We start from the raw sequence: 17,515 nt of genomic DNA, 5'->3' as shown, positions 1-17,515 counted from the left end.
CAGAAACTGCCGAGCTTCCATCAGTGAGGACGTATTGTTTGGATAACAACAGATTCCAGAGGCAGGAGAACCACGGGAAGTACAAATTCAGGAAAACCGTAACGGGTGATCATGCAATTATATGAAGGGCAAGATACCACTGTGGTAGGGAAATATTGTGATTTGTGACCTACGATGCTCACTTTGTGACCACTTGGGCGATTTTAACTCTCTCTCTCTCTCTCTCTCTCTCTCTCTCTATTTTCCTGTTCTTCCATTTTTCATTGTTTTTAGTCTTCCTAGTTCAGAAGAAGATAATTTCTATTATGGGTGGGATGGTTACATACTTGCATTGTAAAGATTGGTATGGGCTCTGGTCTAAACCTTGGATTGTGGAACACGTTAAGTGGGTTCTCTTCTGCTTGTTTCGGTCTTTCCCAGATTTTTACTGAAAATTCAAGAAGTTTGACATATTGTTATGAACAGTTCGCACTAAACAGGATATGCTTGCCTACTGGTTAGTAGTTAGAATAGTCTAGGACTTGGGTGTTGATTTATGCCATCTGGATTTGAATCCTTGTCAACAAGCTGATAGCTGACTCCGTATTATGATAAAATATAATCAGCCATTGGTAAATGGAAGGGGTTAAGGGTGGTGTGGTCTAAGAGGATGGATGTGGTCTAATGAGGATACAGATCATCTCTGACTTAACTTCCTTGAATCTATCATATTTCTGATGAATGTAAAGTTCGGTTTTTTGGAAGGGTGGGTGTGGATTTGGGTCATACCAGGTCTGAAAATCGAGGTTCTATTGTAAACATTAACAATCCAGTTTCAAGCTTAGATTTCTTAGAATTTGGATTAGCTGAATGCTTTAGCTGTTCAGTGGGCTGTGGAATCAATGATGAGGTTTCATGCCAGTAATAAATTCATGGGCTCCACCGTAAAGATGAATTCCATACATAATGCTGGTGTGGAACCTTATCATTGGTTCCACAGCCCGGTGAACTAAAGCGCTCAGCTAAACCTTGGTCGATTTCTAATGCTTGATGGGTGTGGAAGGGTGTTAAAAGAAATTCTTAAATTTCTTATGCTTGTGGTTGCCTGTTCTCAATTCAGATTGAAGAGGTGCATCACACAAACAAAAAGAAAATCAGATATTAACGAGGGTGGCTCATGAAGATGTTTGTGGAATTTGCTAGATAAATGTTTGTGGAGCTTGAAGTAAGAGAGTGGACTAATAGCTCTGAAAATTTAATTGAGTCCAGAGTTTTCTTTGAACATGATACCATGGATGCGTTAAGGGACTAACAGATCTGAAAATTTAAATGAGAAGTGGACTAACAGAGTGACAGTTCTGAAAATTTGCTAGGGGTAGGTGTACTGTAGTTGGGTGAAGGCAGATAGAATTGATGAAGATCATTTTGGGATTCGCCCAAGTATTCTTGTTATTTGGCATATGAATCCGTATGTGTTGCTGTATTGGTTTGCTTGGGCTGCAAAGCCTGATATCTAACTGGCCCACCAAATAGAGAGTTAACTGATATCTGGATCAGAATTCAGCTCTACATTGGAACTAATTGTTTACATGAGTGGTTGTTTTACTTGTAACTAATTATTTACTGGACTCATCTTTTGGATGGCCTATATGGCAACAAGAACAAAGAACTAATTGTTTACTTGAGTCATCTTAAGTTAAATTGTTAAAATAAATTTTATTATTTAATCCATTTTGGTGTAATAATATATTCTGATTTAATAAATATTATTTTTTAAGATGTGTATTAATTTCTCAATAGATTTTTCTCTATATATGTTTAAATATTATTTTTCTATAAAAAAACAGGTTTTTAATATTATTTTTAATTGTATAATAGCATTTTAATCATTAATTCGGTGATTAATAGCTGTTTAATAATCATTTGTGTAATAACTTTTTAATAAAATTTGTAATTTTATTTAACTGATGGATTTCAATATATTTTTGTTGTACTAGAATCTGTAACCATTAGATTAGAACATATTTATGCATCCCATGCACATGTAACATGGGATAATGTCGACCACAAAAAAACACTAAAGAGAAACGGCTTGCACTCAGCCGATTCCAGCTGAAACGTTTTTTCAGTGCTGCTGTGGCATGAAACAGAACGAAACAGATTGAGGATTGAAACGGCCACAAAATGTTTTTTTGACCGTTAGGCGATTCTCTAAGAAACGAATCGGCCCTGAAATGCATCGATGCCAAACAACCGAAATAACGCAGCGATGAAGCTGTCAGACTTGATTTAGAAGGTAACCGCCCAAACTGTCAAAATCTGATATTGGTATATTGCCATGAAAGTTGTCTCTGATGACTCTGATCTATACATATACAGCCGTTCGGGAAGAGTAGCTATTAAATGAATAACGATGGGGGTTTACTTCAAGTCGACAAGTCCATAAATATCCTGCTTTTTTTCTTTTTTGGTAAACTAAGGATTTCATTAAACCACAGAAGAAACACCATAAATATCCTGCTGAAGACAATGGAATAGAAAGTCCAATAGAACATATCTGTCCATATACCTACAAAATAGCCGTTTTTATTCCAATCCCAATCGCCAATAAGAAATTAAAGAAAACCAAGAACACAACAGCAAATAAAAAAGAGAAAGGGTGAGCAAGCAGATTTTGACCACAATCAAATTTCTTGGTGCACAACAGTTACAACGAAAAAAAAAAAAAATAAATAAAAGAACTTGCGGCCTTTAAATGCCCTCTCGAGGACTGAAGGTACAGCATAGCTTCTGCAACTTGTAACTGGGCTACAAATGGATTACAGGCACTACTGCTGCCGTTGTTGCTGTCCAGAGGTGGAGATGTGTGAAGAGGCAGAGTTTAGAAGAAAGAAGAAAAAATGATGCCGTTGAATAGTTAGAAATAGGATGAGAAAATACAAATGCTAGTGATAGCATCTGAAAAGTACAAGTAAGAATATCAAAACAGAAAAGGGTAAAAATGGGCAAAGAATATGTAATTTGTGTAAGACAAGGACGTAGGAAAAGCATTATAGACACGATATAGGATTTTTCAGCATGCATGGATACTGAACTAGTAGTATGTACAAAGTATCCTCAGGCGGTGCTTTCAACGTAATAGAGCAAAAATATACTGTGTACAACAAGAGTGAATGATTATGCAGAAAATTCTCTATGATTTGTGTCGTATATACTGGTTGCTTTTACATAATTCTGTATGCATATATACTGGCTAGAGAAAAGGAAAAATCTCCAGTTTTTGGGGTTTGATGCAATCTGATTGGACCCACCCTATTCTCTCATTGACATTATCATACACAACCAGTTGTCCACGCAATGAGATATCTGCAGAAAGCATAGTAGTTAATCTCATTCCCAAGGCAATGAAGAGAAAATATAGTCTGAAAATATTTTGGTATTATAATTAAAACGAAAAGGCAAATAAGACAGAATGGGATCATGTCCCTTGTGTCTTAACAAGAAAAGACATAGGATAATTTCCTTTTTATCTGGCAGTAATTCAAGGTTTATGGTAATGCACCGAGTAACTTCGTAATGAAAACATCAATAACAAAAATGAGTTAAGATATGGTATAAACTATGAAGAACTTACCTCCAAGTATAATTGTGGATCCATCATGAACTTTGCTTCCATCAAGGATCCCCAAACACACATTGCCTTTCTTCTGCAGTAATGCCTCAGTCAGTGGCAAGTCCATCTTCATGAGTCACAAAAACTGAGAAATTTTGCAGTGAAGGGTTTCAAGAGAAATAATACAAATGTAAAAGATACGTCGTCCTTACATTTATAATTAGGTACCCCTCTGGAGGAATCAGCATCTTTGTGGAGAGAATCCACCATCGGTTCCCGAAGTGAAGGGTCAAGGGCTTAAAGAATGGTTTAACATCTTTAACAGATCTGCGGTATGAAAGGAAAACTATAAAAAAATTGGTGCTGATAACAAGAACAATTCCCAAAAAGAGAAAAAAGGTTAAAATAAAAGTGGAAGCCTTTTTTCTAAGTTTACAGTGTGATAAATACTGATCAGATAATACATGATACATATTTTGGTACATATGTATCTCTAGATCCTGTACTATTGATTTGTGCATGATGGAGCCAAAAGTCAAAATTGGAAACTTTTGAATTTTAATGCACTTTTGTATTTTTGACAGTAGGGATATTTTCATAATTTTAGATTGTCTTTGGGGGTCTGGTCTTAGAGTTTGGTATGACTAAGTTTAGTTGTGTTTCAAATTTCAGAATCGCTAATTAAGTAGTTTAGGAGTAATTGAATTTTCTTTTCATAGTGGGAATTTTTATCCTGCATCAGTATGTCTACTTGTGAGTGTGTTTGTACTCTGTAGTAATTATTCTTCCAAGGATTTTATATAAATACAAGGGAACTTTTTTTGATCAGTATCAAAATAATTTTATTTTTTTAGTAACTACAAGACCATTTTATTAAATATTATAAAAGAATGCTGTACATATATAATGTTACAAGCACCCCACCTATAGGGCTTGCCAATGCTGTCCACCCCTTTTACATCCTGGTTGTAATATTTATTCTGCACTACAAGCTCCCTCCCTTGAGGGGTCAAACCCCAATATAAATGGTTCCTTCTGCCCCTGTCTTGCCAAGGCAATAGCTGCACAATTAGCTGACCTTGGACTCCATGTAAATGCCATTCCTATTTTCCTTGCCAATTGTTTAATCCCTCTAATTGCATCTCTATGCTCACAACTCTTTTGTTAATGACATTAGAAGATCCTAACTGCACCCTTAGCTGCAATCAGATGGATTGGAAGCAGCCTTAACTGAGGCCACAGATGGCTTAGCTTGATCTGGGCATTCTTTGTATGGTGGATCTTTACCTATCTTTTGTTTTTGGTATGGGAGGGGTGGAAAGGGCCTTGTATAGTGGTAACTCCTTACCTATCCTATTATTGCACATTGATGTACATATTCTCATGAATGCAAGGGAACATTTTTCAGTGTGATTGAGAGTGATGTTCTAATATTTGATAGTTTCTGTCTTATTTTGCCTTACATGATGGATTTGCTTCCCAAATTATCCACTTTGGGTTTTCAAAACATGCATCATGCATGTATTTTTGAGCACATAACCGCCCAAAATGTCCAGGATTTTTGTCCAAATAAAACCGTCAAGAACAAACAGTATATTATATGTTTTTCTTATTTCTACATGTAGTTTCTGAACCAAAGATTGACCAATACTTTGTATTATAATCAGAAATTGTAGCCTGGAAATGATACATCTCCAAGCTGTCGACCATTTAGTAACATAGTTATAACAAAAATTACCTCCTTTCGTAAATCTTCTATTTATTTTGAGAAAATACCTAATTGGGGATTTAGCTCGCCAACATACTGGCAAGGTAGAATCTGATTCATATCGAGTAAGTTCTTCACTAGGAACATCTTCAAGCTGCATGGCAGAATTCTTGTGGTTGGTTAATCTCATAAACAAATTAAGCATGACCTCTCCAAAAATTCTGGTGAAAATACTTACAGACGCGATTAAACCCAAATATGCTTCCCTAGTGAAGTATGTGTAAGAACTGCCACTATCAAAAACTACTCGTCCTACATTGTTATCCACCCCACCTAGACTGAGTTGTCCACCTCCATAAGTCATTTGCATGATTTCTGTGTGATAGAAGTTATTCCTGGATGAAACAATTAAAATTTTAATACAATAAGATATAGTGGCACTACAAGAAATAGAATATAATTCTTAAGGCAAGTGAATAAGTGATATATGTATGAGGGTATATAATCACATGATTGTTAGGTAATTTACCAAAAACCAAATACAAAAGAAAATATAGGAAGTTAAAGGTTCAAGTGTTCAACAGAAGATAAACACGAAAAACATAAATGATCTCAAACAGATTTTCATGTGCATAGAAGAAATAATAACTGGGTAATTGGATAATCAAGAATAGATAGTGGGTACCAAGGTTCAAAGTTTTGATATGTATCAGGCCGTATCGGCTGATACGTAACGTATTGGGGGCTTCCCAATACACCCCTACAGTGGGTGTTTCGGGTCAGACCATGGTTCAGGGGGTAGATGGGCCTTAAACTGACCCCTCTGAACCAGATTGAGAAAAAAAAACTAAAAAAAAGGGAAAAATGAGCCTTGATACAGGCTGATATGCCCCTACCGGTGTATCAGCTGTATCGATATTTTGAACCTTGGTGGGTACACATAACCTATGAATACTTAAATATGCGTTTTTGTTATGTGCTACAAACATAATTTCAATAGACTTCAATAAAAGGAAGAAACTAAGAAATTTATACTCACATGGAAGGGCTGCTAAGCATGGGGACCCAAGTCATACCCCACCAAGGTATGAAGTCATCACCTAAAAACATATATCCACCTCCATATTTATCACTTCTAATACAATGGCCTACCACATTACGGATAATCCCCTGACTTGCTAACTGAGAAGGAAGACTAATTTTTGCCCTGCTAAGTCCGAGGATTCCATCTGTATTTGCAGGAGAGACTGAAAGTTGTCCTTGTTGATCATAAGCACACCTACATGGAACATTGCAAAAAAAAAAAAAAAAAAAAAGAAAAAGAAAAAAAAAACAAAGCATGGATTTAATTTTTGGTCTTATGAGTTATGACATGTAAAAAGAACTAGCTTGAGAAGAAGAAATACTTTACCCAAAAACAAAATTTGATGTCACCTCTGTTCCATTGGCAATCATAAGTGGCAGGTCATCCATTGCAAGAACGCCCATGGAGGAACTCTGGTCTGCATATTCTATCTCATAGTCACATTGTTGGCAAGTCTCACAAGATCCACTTGTCTGCACTTCTAGGCACAATGAATCCCTGGGAGGTACTATTTTCCCCTTACTTGGCTTGTACAAAGGATGGGGTCCCTACATAAATTATTTCCTTTAAAAATATTGATGGTGCACATCCCAAAATATCTGTAGCAACATGAGAGTGCTTCATGTGTTGATTTCTAAGATGAGGAAAGAGAGAGACAAGAAGTTGCATTTAGTTTATCCTCTTGTAAGTAGTTATACAGGAAAGCACAGGTGAGAGAAAGCTTGTGGAAAATTTTTTGATAAATAAAACCTGTGGAAAATTAAGAAAAGAATAATGGCCATTGAATGCAGAGAACACACACATGCACCTATAAGAGATTAAATGTACATACATGGATGTGAACAATTTTCTGCAGCACTCTGATACACGCATATTGTCATATATACGTATTGTGTTCGAACATGAGAAGCATGGATTGCCTGAGGAACTTGTACAGAGACATCTTAAACTACCAATTTGCATACCTTGGCACAGCTAATGCATGGAGCATCACATTGAATCCATGTTAAGTCACTCCCAGTATCCATGTCAAGATAATAAGGTTTTGGAGGGCTGCCAACATAAATAGATGCATAATACAATCTGCAGAGCATAAAAGATGAAATGTGGCATGAGATGACATGACACCATCATATTAATTGCAAAATGGAAAAAGTATAAACAAGGACACAAATACACATTAGTTCGATCTGTAAGATATAGATGAAGACAGATAAATTGATTGGTGTCTGTCTGCATGTATGTAATCTAGTACCTGAGTAAAATCAACCCTTGTAGATTGTCAACAGGTCACTCTCCCATTGGTAAATGTCAATGGGCCTACACTCTAAAGCAATGACCAAAAAATCTAAGCTGGAATCAAAATGGTCAATTAATTGAGTGCCTTATGAAACCAATTTACTCAAGGATTTGATTGAGTGCCATATGAAACCAATTTACTCTGTCAATATCTGGATTTAAAAATGCATGGTCTAAAGTATTGAACAAATAGAATTTCCACCCACTCAACCCCCCCTCTCAACACACACACACACACACACACACACGAACACAAAGAAAGAAAAACTCCTTTGGGAAGGAAAGACCTAGGAAAAAGATGAACTTGTAGGTTGCTCCATATTTAAGTTTAGATTTAGAGATTATTTTCAATTAGGATAAAAAGGAATAAATAAATCCAATATTAAACCATGCAATGTTTTTTCAGAAAGATCTTTGCATAGGTACCGAAATAATTTTTAAACAACAGATCATGTGTTAATGACTTAATGTCTAACCTGTCAAACATTGTTTGGAGACACAGATTGCCATTATATACTTAAATAATTTCAATTGCAACTGATAACTACTCTAATAAAAGGCATCTATTCAATTGACTAGCTGTTTAACTTTGTGGTGGATGCATTTATGTGTTTCAAAGGTAGGTTGTCCAAATATATTCCACCTACGGTGATTCCTTAAAAGAGGTATATTCATCCCCCACCTCCCATTTAGACTAACCAACATATGTACCCTCGTCTCCCTCCCTCCCTCCCTCCCTGGATTGCTTGTTCCCAATCATTCTATCACCACCTGTGAATGATCTTTGACTACTAGGTTATCATATCCTAGCATCTCAGCCCCTGCAACAAAGTCTCCCATACTATTGGTTCCAACAGACAATCCAGATCAATCCTTGAATATTTCTAAAAACATCACCTATTCTTGAATCTCCTGGATTGTTCAAGCCACAATCATCAAAGTTCAACTTAATAAAATTGATAGGTGGAGGTTCCCAAACCTCCCAAGCTGGAAACCTCCTTATCAAGGATAAAACAACATAGGAGACTATGGCATCCATGGGGGTGGTGGGTTTTGAGTTGGTGACAACTCAACTTCTAGATATGCTTTTCCAATGGAAGACTTGTGGTCTTGGGGTCAAGGGAGAACTGTATAGATCTATTTTACATATGCTGTTATGTCAGGAAGTTAAGATGAAACAAACTAAATTCCCTGATGTCAGGAGAGGAAACCAATTCTTTTTCTCCTAGTTCATAGGCCATAGCTACTAAGAAGCAAAGAGGTTAGAGCTGTATTATCTGATGATCTCAGATAGAATTTGCCTGAGATACTTCAACAATCCCTGGGTACTGTAGAGGGCTCTGCTCCCTCCCCTGATATATTTGGAGGTGAAGTATGACAACTCACATCTTTCATAATTCAAGGAAACTCAATTATCAAGGAAAAAATAATAGTAATTCAAGGAAATTCAATTATCAAGAAAAAAATAATAGTAATTCAAGGAAACTCAATTATCAAGAAAAAAAAAATAATAGTAATTCAAGGAAACACAGACAATGGGACTAGATGGAGCAAAAGAATTTGGTGAAGTCCATCGCGTCTTATTGACAAAATTAGAGAACTCTTGGCATCCATTCCAATTCAAATCAGGTAGATCCCAACGGAAATGAATTTTTATGACAGATGCGCTTGCTAGAGCAAGTGTAGGAAGGGGTTCATTGTCCAGTGATGGGTCTATGAATAATTCATTTTTCTTTCTTGGTAAATGGTAAGGGGTAGGGCTGTTTTATTTTATTAAACATTGTATATCAATTTACATCCTTCTATGCACGCACCTTCCTATACTTGTGTATCCCTATTTTCAAAAAATAGGCCACCTCTGATATCAACTGTACATAGTTTACTCCTTTCACTAAACATCAGTTTTACATAGAGGTGACTTATCATGAAAACACGAAAATGGAAGCATAATTATTATGTTAGGAAATTTCTTTATGCTTATATTTATTAAAGCCATGATTAGAATTTATTTGTGAGACAATTTCTGAACAAAGAACAATGTAAATTATTGCTGCAAAGATATCCTAAATATTAAGTGAATATATAACACTCGTTAATAGTCCTTGAATTACATAGGAACTAAGTTCCGAGATGTAGATACCCGTCTGGATAGATATTCCCCCTGACAGGGAAAACGGTGGATTTATCAACTGCAGACGAAGAAGAAGCCGATAGAGAAATTCTATACTCCTCATCTTTTACTCCACCATTGAACATCACCAGGACAGCATCTGAATTTGCCTCGACAAACCTCCCTAATTTAAGTTCCACATCCCGATGGAACATCTCAAGAGTACCCGGCTTGGGATGCAAAGTGAAAACGAAAGAATTGATTTCCCGATCATCATCGTGATCGCGTAATTCAAGAAGGGTTTCCGGAGAAGCATAACTCCACAAGAATAACAATAAGACGGAAACAGCCAGAAATCTCAGAATTTGTTTTGGTTTACCAGATAAGACTCCTCTAAATGAGAAATAGCGTTCAGAATTTGGTGATGATCGAATGGGAAGACTGTCTTCTTCTGGTTGTGGGTGTGGTTGTTGTCGTGCTTGTTGCTGAATTTGAGAGGAAGGAGGACCGGAGAGAGCAAAAGCTGCAGTAATTGTTTTACCCTTAGAGAGGTTGTCTTCGGGTGGCAGAGTGATTATAACCACCCCTTGAAGCTGAGGCGACTCCATTGCTCTCTGTGAATCCCTATCCATACCTCAATCCAAGTAGATATGCAGAGAATAACAAGAGAGCTGCGAGGAGAGACCGAAGGATCTTCCCCTTGGATTTAGATAGTTTTGTGAATCGAACAATTTGTCAAACTGCAAGCGTAGAAATAAAACCTGCAACTTTGACTCACGAAGGTGAAATAAAAGAAAGGAGGAAACTTAGTGAGTATTAGTAGTTCAGTTGGCGGGTTAATGCGCGACGGGATTCCCTGCAAGCAAAACTCAGCACACCTCTAAAAGCATCAATCCGGCCGCACATTCAGAACATCCCCCAATGAATATGAATTATAATACAGGAGATATTCCCATTATGCGGCTAAGTGCTATATGTGAAGCATAGGAGTTGCCGCTGCGTTTGTTTCCTGCAAAATCGGGGTATAAAATGTTAAGGCGTAAGCCTCAAGGCGTGCAGAATGCAAAGCATAAGTGTAAGGTTTAAGAAAAAAATTAATTAAAGTTTGTAAATTAATAAAAATAACATATAATATATTAAATTAAAATGATAGAAGTTATGCATCTATAAAAGAAATTTATAAGCAATAAGTTTTAGCATTTGAGTATTAAATAAAATAATAATTAATTAATTAATAATTATAAACACTTTATATTTCATATAAAAAATAATTTAGAAGGAAGGAAATAATTTAGTTGATTTTATTTATGTAAATAATGCATTATTATTATTATTATTATTATTATTATTAGGATAAGAAATGAGAAAATAATAAACTTGGGCCATAACATTTAGAATAATAAAAAAAATCTCACTTGATTTATTCAAAAGAAATTAAGAACTTGATTAGTCCTTTTTGTTTTAAGGTGCAAAATCTGTGCACCTTGCCTCAAGGTGTACACCTTATACTTTAAGGCTTAAAATAGTCAAAAATGTATTTTTTTTTGACATCTCTGTATCATCATGAGAAGAGCACATTACTGTATCCCTTTTTTGGATACAAATGTGTGCTCTTCGGATAAATGGTGTATTTGACAAAAAAAATTAGGACATTTAACAATGGGGCCACGCTTTGCATGCATTTCAAACGAATAGAAAGAATACAAAAAATGAGTTATATTTTACATTTATGAACCAGAAAAAGAGTATTTATGTAGAGTACATACTTGTATATACATGGCAAACAAATACAGCTGCAGGTACCGAATGGGATTCTCAAAAACTTGCCACGTGTATTGATGCACGTTTGTATTACATATGCTGATGCAATATAATCTAACTGACCCAGATGGTAGAACCGGTGGCAGGAGGCAGAAAAAGGGTCGGCCTTGGATCGGGTTTTAAAGCTTTGGAATTTCAAACTGCAACTCGTGGTCGACTCCTGATTCCTGAATTATGGTCGACTACTGAATCCTGAATATTGATCCTCTAATATGGGTTCTACCACCAAAAAAACTCCTCTAATAATGGGACATTTGGCAGGTTATAGGGCCCAGACTGCTTTATGGGTCATATGGGTCAGGCCCGTCAGGCCCATTGGAAGTTGGTACCAAACCCATCGACATGGAATTCGAGGTGGATGTATGAACAAGTTTGGGTGGTATTGGGTTTTGAGGCAGGTTTTTTTTTTTTTTTTTTTTTTTTTTTCAGGCAATGCAAACTCGCAAAATAAGGGAAATTAGACAAAAATAAGTCACTTTTTTTACACCGATCATTTGCATTCCCATATTTTTGCATCGGTGTAAATAAAATTACACTTCAAACAAACCAGGCCTAAAGGGCGTTGTGACATTTCTGGGACAAGTTTCTTAGATTTTTATCTAAGAGCTCGTTTGGAAGGATTTCAGTATTTGATTAATTGCACCGACTGAACTGCTTCTGAGAAGTTTCACCATAAAGTTGATTTTGCAGTTCCTGTAAGTTTCACCACAGCTTCACGGCTTTCCAGGTGCCCTGTCAAACACTTTGATTTGTAATATACATTACCTTCCATCAAGTTAACATCATTGACCATAATAGAAGTGGTCCACACGGTGTCATTTTTACTTTTAAGTGACAAAACTAACCTTGAGTCCTCTCCACTGACTATTCTTTCCTACCAAACCAATTGTTTATATGTCAAAAATGAGTATGGGTATGGGGATCTGGCTATATGACCAATCACGAGCGAACATGCCAATAGTCTGATTTGTTGGTCAACAGTTTAATTTGAGGGAGTAGATGGGTCTACGAAAAGTTCGGTTCAAAGAATGGTTAGAGATGCAATTTGACCTGTCTTATTATGGAGTTCCACCCTGCCCAGGTTGGGGTGGGTTTTATTGACAACGATCGAGTTTGGGGTGGGTTTCTGGGAAACCCAAAACTCTGAAAACTGGGGATAAGGTAGGAATAGTATTTGTCTATCCAGTCCCAATTAAAAGTGTGTAGGTGTCTTTATATATATATATATATTATGTTATGTTATATTATATTACATTATATAATATAATTCTAGACAATTTAAAAAAAATAGAAAAATATAATTGCAAATAGGATGATCTGGGCGGTGTGAGACAAATTTGGGGTTCCCCGTTTCCTCTTTGTGAGAAGAGGGATAGGATTGGAATTTCTTGTTCCGTTAAGATACAGGGTATTTGAGTTTGGGGTCGGAAACAAGAAATGCAAAATCTGGCCCTACCCCGCCTCATTGCTATTTCTAAGAATGGGGTTGATGGAGGGGCGTCATTGTAACCTTGCAAATACTGTTTGTTTTTTAATGATATTATTTTTGGTAGAAAGGCCAATAGATTGATTAAACCAGAGTTTAAACAGCAACAAAGGACAAGGACATAACTCATAAGACAACAAAACCACTAGACTGGAGACGAAACAACTTGAAAAACAAGCCAGAACCAGCTAACAAAGAAAAAAAGATAAGAAAATAAAACAAAGAAACACTAGCAAACAGGAAAAATAGAAACATTACGACTCAGCTAAAGGGATATCAGAAAAGTGGAGGGGTGTTTTAGGGATTCTTTGGATGTATTGAAAAGCTAGTCAGGCTTAGTTTGATTGAAGAGATATCAGAAGAGTGGAGGGATGTTTCAAAATTCAAATAATAATGCTAAGGTCTTCTTTTTTATAGATATTTTTAAATTAAAGAACTGGAAGTTTGGATGGTTAATTTAAGGTTATTATCTATAGAGTTGAAAGTATACTACCTAAGAAACTGATAACAATATCATTCAATTGTTAAGCAATCAATCGATATTCATTCAAATTCACGTGGGTTTTCAAGTTGCTTTAAAGTTTTTTAAGTTATGGTCTGAAGCCAAAAAAGGCAGATTTGTTAGCTATATTCCTTTGATACTTAATATTAATTCTCAGGCTTCTCTTAGGCCTTTTAGATTTGAAACCATGTAGTGCTTAGATTCTAGTCTTGATAATGTGATCCAAAGGGCTTGGGATATCAACGTTAATGGTTCTAGAGTCATGCAGTTTTATAAAAAGAGAAATAACCTTGTTAGAGAATTCAAATATTGGAATAAAAATAATTTTGGGAATATTAGAAAAAGAAAAGAAGAGTTATTGTTAAAAATTCAGATGATCCAAGACAATTTAGAAAGGGATCCAAATAACATAAGTCTCATCAATCAAGAGAAAATTCTCCATAAATTTCTTAACAATACTCTTGCTAAGGAAGAAATTTGTTGGGCTCAAAATTTCAGAGTTGATTAGATTAAATTTGGGGATAAAAATAATAAATTCTTTCACACTACTGCAACAATTAGGAGAAATAAGAACAAAATTAGAAAAGTTAGAAATGAGGATGAGATGCTGAGGGGATCAAGGAGATGCTTTGTTGCAGTTTTGAAAATATATTTAATTCTGATGACACTTCAGGAGTGGACAATTTCATTTCAAATATAGAATGTTGTGCCTCTCAAACTCTTAATAATAATCTTTGTAAAGATGTCACAAACGAAGAGATTCATAATACTTTGCTTTCGATGAAGGATATAAAGGCCTTGGGTCCTGATGGTCTTAATGTTTTTTTCTTCAAAAAGTACTGGAATATTGTTGGGGATGCTGTATGTAAAATTGTCAAAGCCATTTTTCATTATGGGAAGTTGAATGGTGATCTAAACAGGACTTTTATTACTCTTATCCCAAAGCGGGAAAACCTAGAGGGGGTCAATGATTTCAAGCCTATCAACCTTTGCAATGTCATCTATAAGATAATTTCTAAAGTCATTGTGAATATAATCAAACCATTCCTAGATGACATTATTTCCCCCTTTTAGAGTACTTTCTTACCCAATAGACAAATCACAGACAACATTCTCATTGCCAATGAGATGATGCACACTATGAAAAAGAAAAAAAAAGGCAAAGTGGGGATGCTTGCCTGCAAGATTGACACGGAGAAGGCTTATGATAGGTTGGAATGAGATTTTATTAGAAAAGTGCTTGTTAAATTTGGTTTCTTGGACAAATGGATTAATTGGGTCATGGAATGCATTAATTTTGTTTTCCTTCTAGATTCTCATTAATGGCTCACCCACTCGAGTCATCAAAGCCAGTAAGGGGATTCGGCAAGGTGACCCCTTGTCCCTCTACATATTTGTCCTTTGTGCTGAAGCTCTTTCAAGTAATCTTAATATGGAGGTTGAATGTGGTGCAAATGGGATTGACTATAAAGCCTCTAGGGGAGGTCTGACAATTCCAATTATTCAGTTTGCAGATGATTGCATTATTTTTGCAAAGGCCTCAATCAATGCTTGCCTCAAAATTAAGGAGATTTTGGATAGCTTTGCTAAAGCTTTGGGCTAGCTTCCTAATTATCTTAAATTGGCCATTACGTTCTCCAATAACGTCCCCTTTAGACTCCAAAAATAAGACTTTATCTTGGAGCCCCTATCATTGAGGGTAGAGTATCAAAGGATACTTTTAAATATTTGAATGAGAGACTGTCTAATCAACTTGCTAGTTGGAAAACACATTCTCTATCTCTTGGTGGGAGGTTAATGTTAATTAATTCCTCTGCATCCTTGATTCCACAATTTGTTATGCAATCGTTTAAAATCCCAAATAGTGTTGTTGCTGGTTTAGATAAAAATAGAAAGAATTTCCTTTGGGCAAAAGAGAGTTACCGAAACCCCATCCATCTTGTTAAGTGGAATAGTGTTTGTACTCCCAAAATGTGGGATGGACTAGGTGTGAATAACTTCAAATGGATTAATAAAGCTATTCTTGCAAAACTAGGGTGGAAAATTTTAAATTGTCATAATAATCTTTGCGTCAAGGTTGTAAATGATAAATATCTTAGAAACAATAGTTTCTTTGATGCAAATAAGAAGAAAAGTTGGTCTTGGGCCTGGAAGGGTATTATGGGTTCAAGAGATCTTATTAAAAGGGGCTCTATGTAAAGGATTGGCAATGGTAGGAGTGTGAATTTTTTGTTGGATTCATGGGCTGGAGAAGGCCCATTAATAGAATTGAGGGACAATAGTGTTCCTACTTATGTGGATATGACGATTTGTAGGATAATCGATTTTGAAAGAAGAATTTGGAATGAGGATAGTATTTTGTTGCTTGCCAACCAGCAGGTTTGGCAATTGATAAAACTTATCCTTATTCCCCATGAGGATTCTGAAGATAAAAGAGTTTGGAAGTTCACCCCGGATGGGAACTTCTCTACTAAACCGGCCTATGAGGAGGAGTGTTGATTTAATGGTGGTGGGGATCCTGTTTTTGACTTTCAAAAAAAAATTTGGAAACTCATGCTTCCACCAAAATTAAAAAATTTCCTGTTCTTTTTACTTAATAATAGACTTCTTACAAAAAACAACCTCATTTCTAGGGGTTTTGAACTGAATCTCACATGTGTCTTTTGCGGGGAAGTTGAAAATATCGATCACCTTTTTATTAATTGTAGTGTGGCTAAGCAAGTCTGGAGTTGCCTTTCGGGGGAACTGCCGATTCCTATGGGCTCATCTACCTCGATGGACAGGTGGTGGAATAATTTATGCAAACCTATTGGTATCTTCAAAGATAGCTTCATTAGAGAAAAATTTGCTTGTATCTCTTGGTTCATTTGGAAGAATAAAAACAGTAAATGTTTTCTTGCTTGAATGGTGATGCGGAGACCATCAGTAATAGAGCCTTGGCCTACTGGAATGAGATTAAAGAGGTATCCTCTTGTTTGATTAACAATAACAGAAAAATGTTAACCCATGTTGAGTGGTTTAGGCCCAAACACAACTGCATCAAGATTAACTTTGATGCTTCTTGCTCGATGCTTCTTGCTTGAATGGTGGCAAATGTGCAATTGGTTGTATAACTAGGAACCATCAAGACAAAGTCTTGGAGTCTAAAGCTATTGGAATTGGAATTTCGACTATCAATCTTGCAGAAGCTTGGGCAGCTTGGGAAGCCATTAATATGGCTATCAACTATAGGGATCAGAAAATCGTCATAGAAGGTGACTCTAAGTTAGTAATCGATTGCCTCAATGGTAAACTTGCATCTCCGTAGAGATTGAAAAGTGTCATCAAAGAATGCTGGAACCTAGTGGATTTCTTCAACTTAAATATAAAATTCAAGCATGCGTATTGGGAAGCAAGTCAAGCGGCAAACTGGTTAGCTCGTAAAGCTCTTAATGACAGGGGGGTGATAGGGAATTCAGTGTTAGTGGTTTTCTTTTCACTTGTGATTCGGATGTAAGGGGAGGAGCTACCCCCAAGTTTGTGTAGCTCATCTTTTGCTATAAAAAAAAAAGTTTTTCAAGTTATTAAATTGCATGTGGAAAAGTTTGAAAGCAGTGTAGCTTAAATCACATGGTTTAAATCACACACCAGTGTTATGTGACATTGTGCAGTTGTTTTTGTCAGCTAAAACCCATCTTAATTAAAAAATATTGTAAACTTATCCCTTGTTAATTGGACACTAGTAATCAGAGAATCTGTAATTTTGCAAAACAGTTTTCTAATTCTCAGTGTTTTCGAATCATGATTGATTCAGATTATTGAATCATTTGACCTGGAAATTGTCTAAGCAATCGGTTATGTTTTATAGTCAAAAACCATTAACATGATCAGCGATTTATTGACTTGGGCAGTCGAACTATTGGTCCATTCAACT

At 36.0% G+C, this 17,515-nt stretch overlaps 1 protein-coding gene across 2 annotated transcripts; it reads right to left on the bottom strand.

The window, feature by feature from the left end:
• Positions 1-3,018: 3,018 nt before the first annotated feature.
• On the bottom strand, positions 3,019-10,623 carry LOC148854788 (Eukaryotic aspartyl protease family protein). 2 transcript variants are annotated; one of them, XM_088941305.1, is made up of 9 exons: positions 9,824-10,623; positions 7,350-7,467; positions 6,712-6,932; positions 6,340-6,579; positions 5,539-5,695; positions 5,369-5,454; positions 3,805-3,919; positions 3,614-3,686; positions 3,019-3,345 (listed from the first exon to the last, which is right to left on the bottom strand). In XM_088941305.1, the coding sequence occupies exons 1-9, from the start codon at positions 10,423-10,425 to the stop codon at positions 3,233-3,235; spliced, it is 1,725 nt and encodes a 574-aa protein (XP_088797431.1). In that variant the 5' UTR covers positions 10,426-10,623; the 3' UTR covers positions 3,019-3,232. The 2 variants fall into 2 exon arrangements, with proteins under 2 accessions (XP_088797431.1, XP_088797430.1); XM_088941304.1 differs by having other exon boundaries at positions 3,614-3,719; positions 9,824-10,582.
• Between the last annotated feature and the right edge of the window lie 6,892 nt (positions 10,624-17,515).

This window comes from Nelumbo lutea, chromosome 4 (genome assembly GCF_056320005.1).
Source record: "Nelumbo lutea isolate HS-2025 chromosome 4, American lotus-T2T, whole genome shotgun sequence".
Lineage (NCBI taxonomy): Eukaryota > Viridiplantae > Streptophyta > Magnoliopsida > Proteales > Nelumbonaceae > Nelumbo > Nelumbo lutea.
This window is presented reverse-complemented; position numbering and strand designations above follow the sequence as displayed.

What these genes read in the sequence shown, in the direction of transcription:
- LOC148854788 (XM_088941304.1), bottom strand. Translation starts at nt 10,425, where the DNA reads ATGGATAGGGATTCACAGAGAGCAATGGAGTCGCCTCAGCTTCAAGGG. An exon ending in ATGCTTAGCAGCCCTTCCAT is followed by an intron (nt 5,696 to 6,339) that starts GTGAGTATAAAT and finishes TGTTTCATCCAG; the next exon opens with GAATAACTTCTATCACACAG. An exon ending in ATCCACAATTATACTTGGAG is followed by an intron (nt 3,346 to 3,613) that starts GTAAGTTCTTCA and finishes TGCTTTCTGCAG; the next exon opens with ATATCTCATTGCGTGGACAA.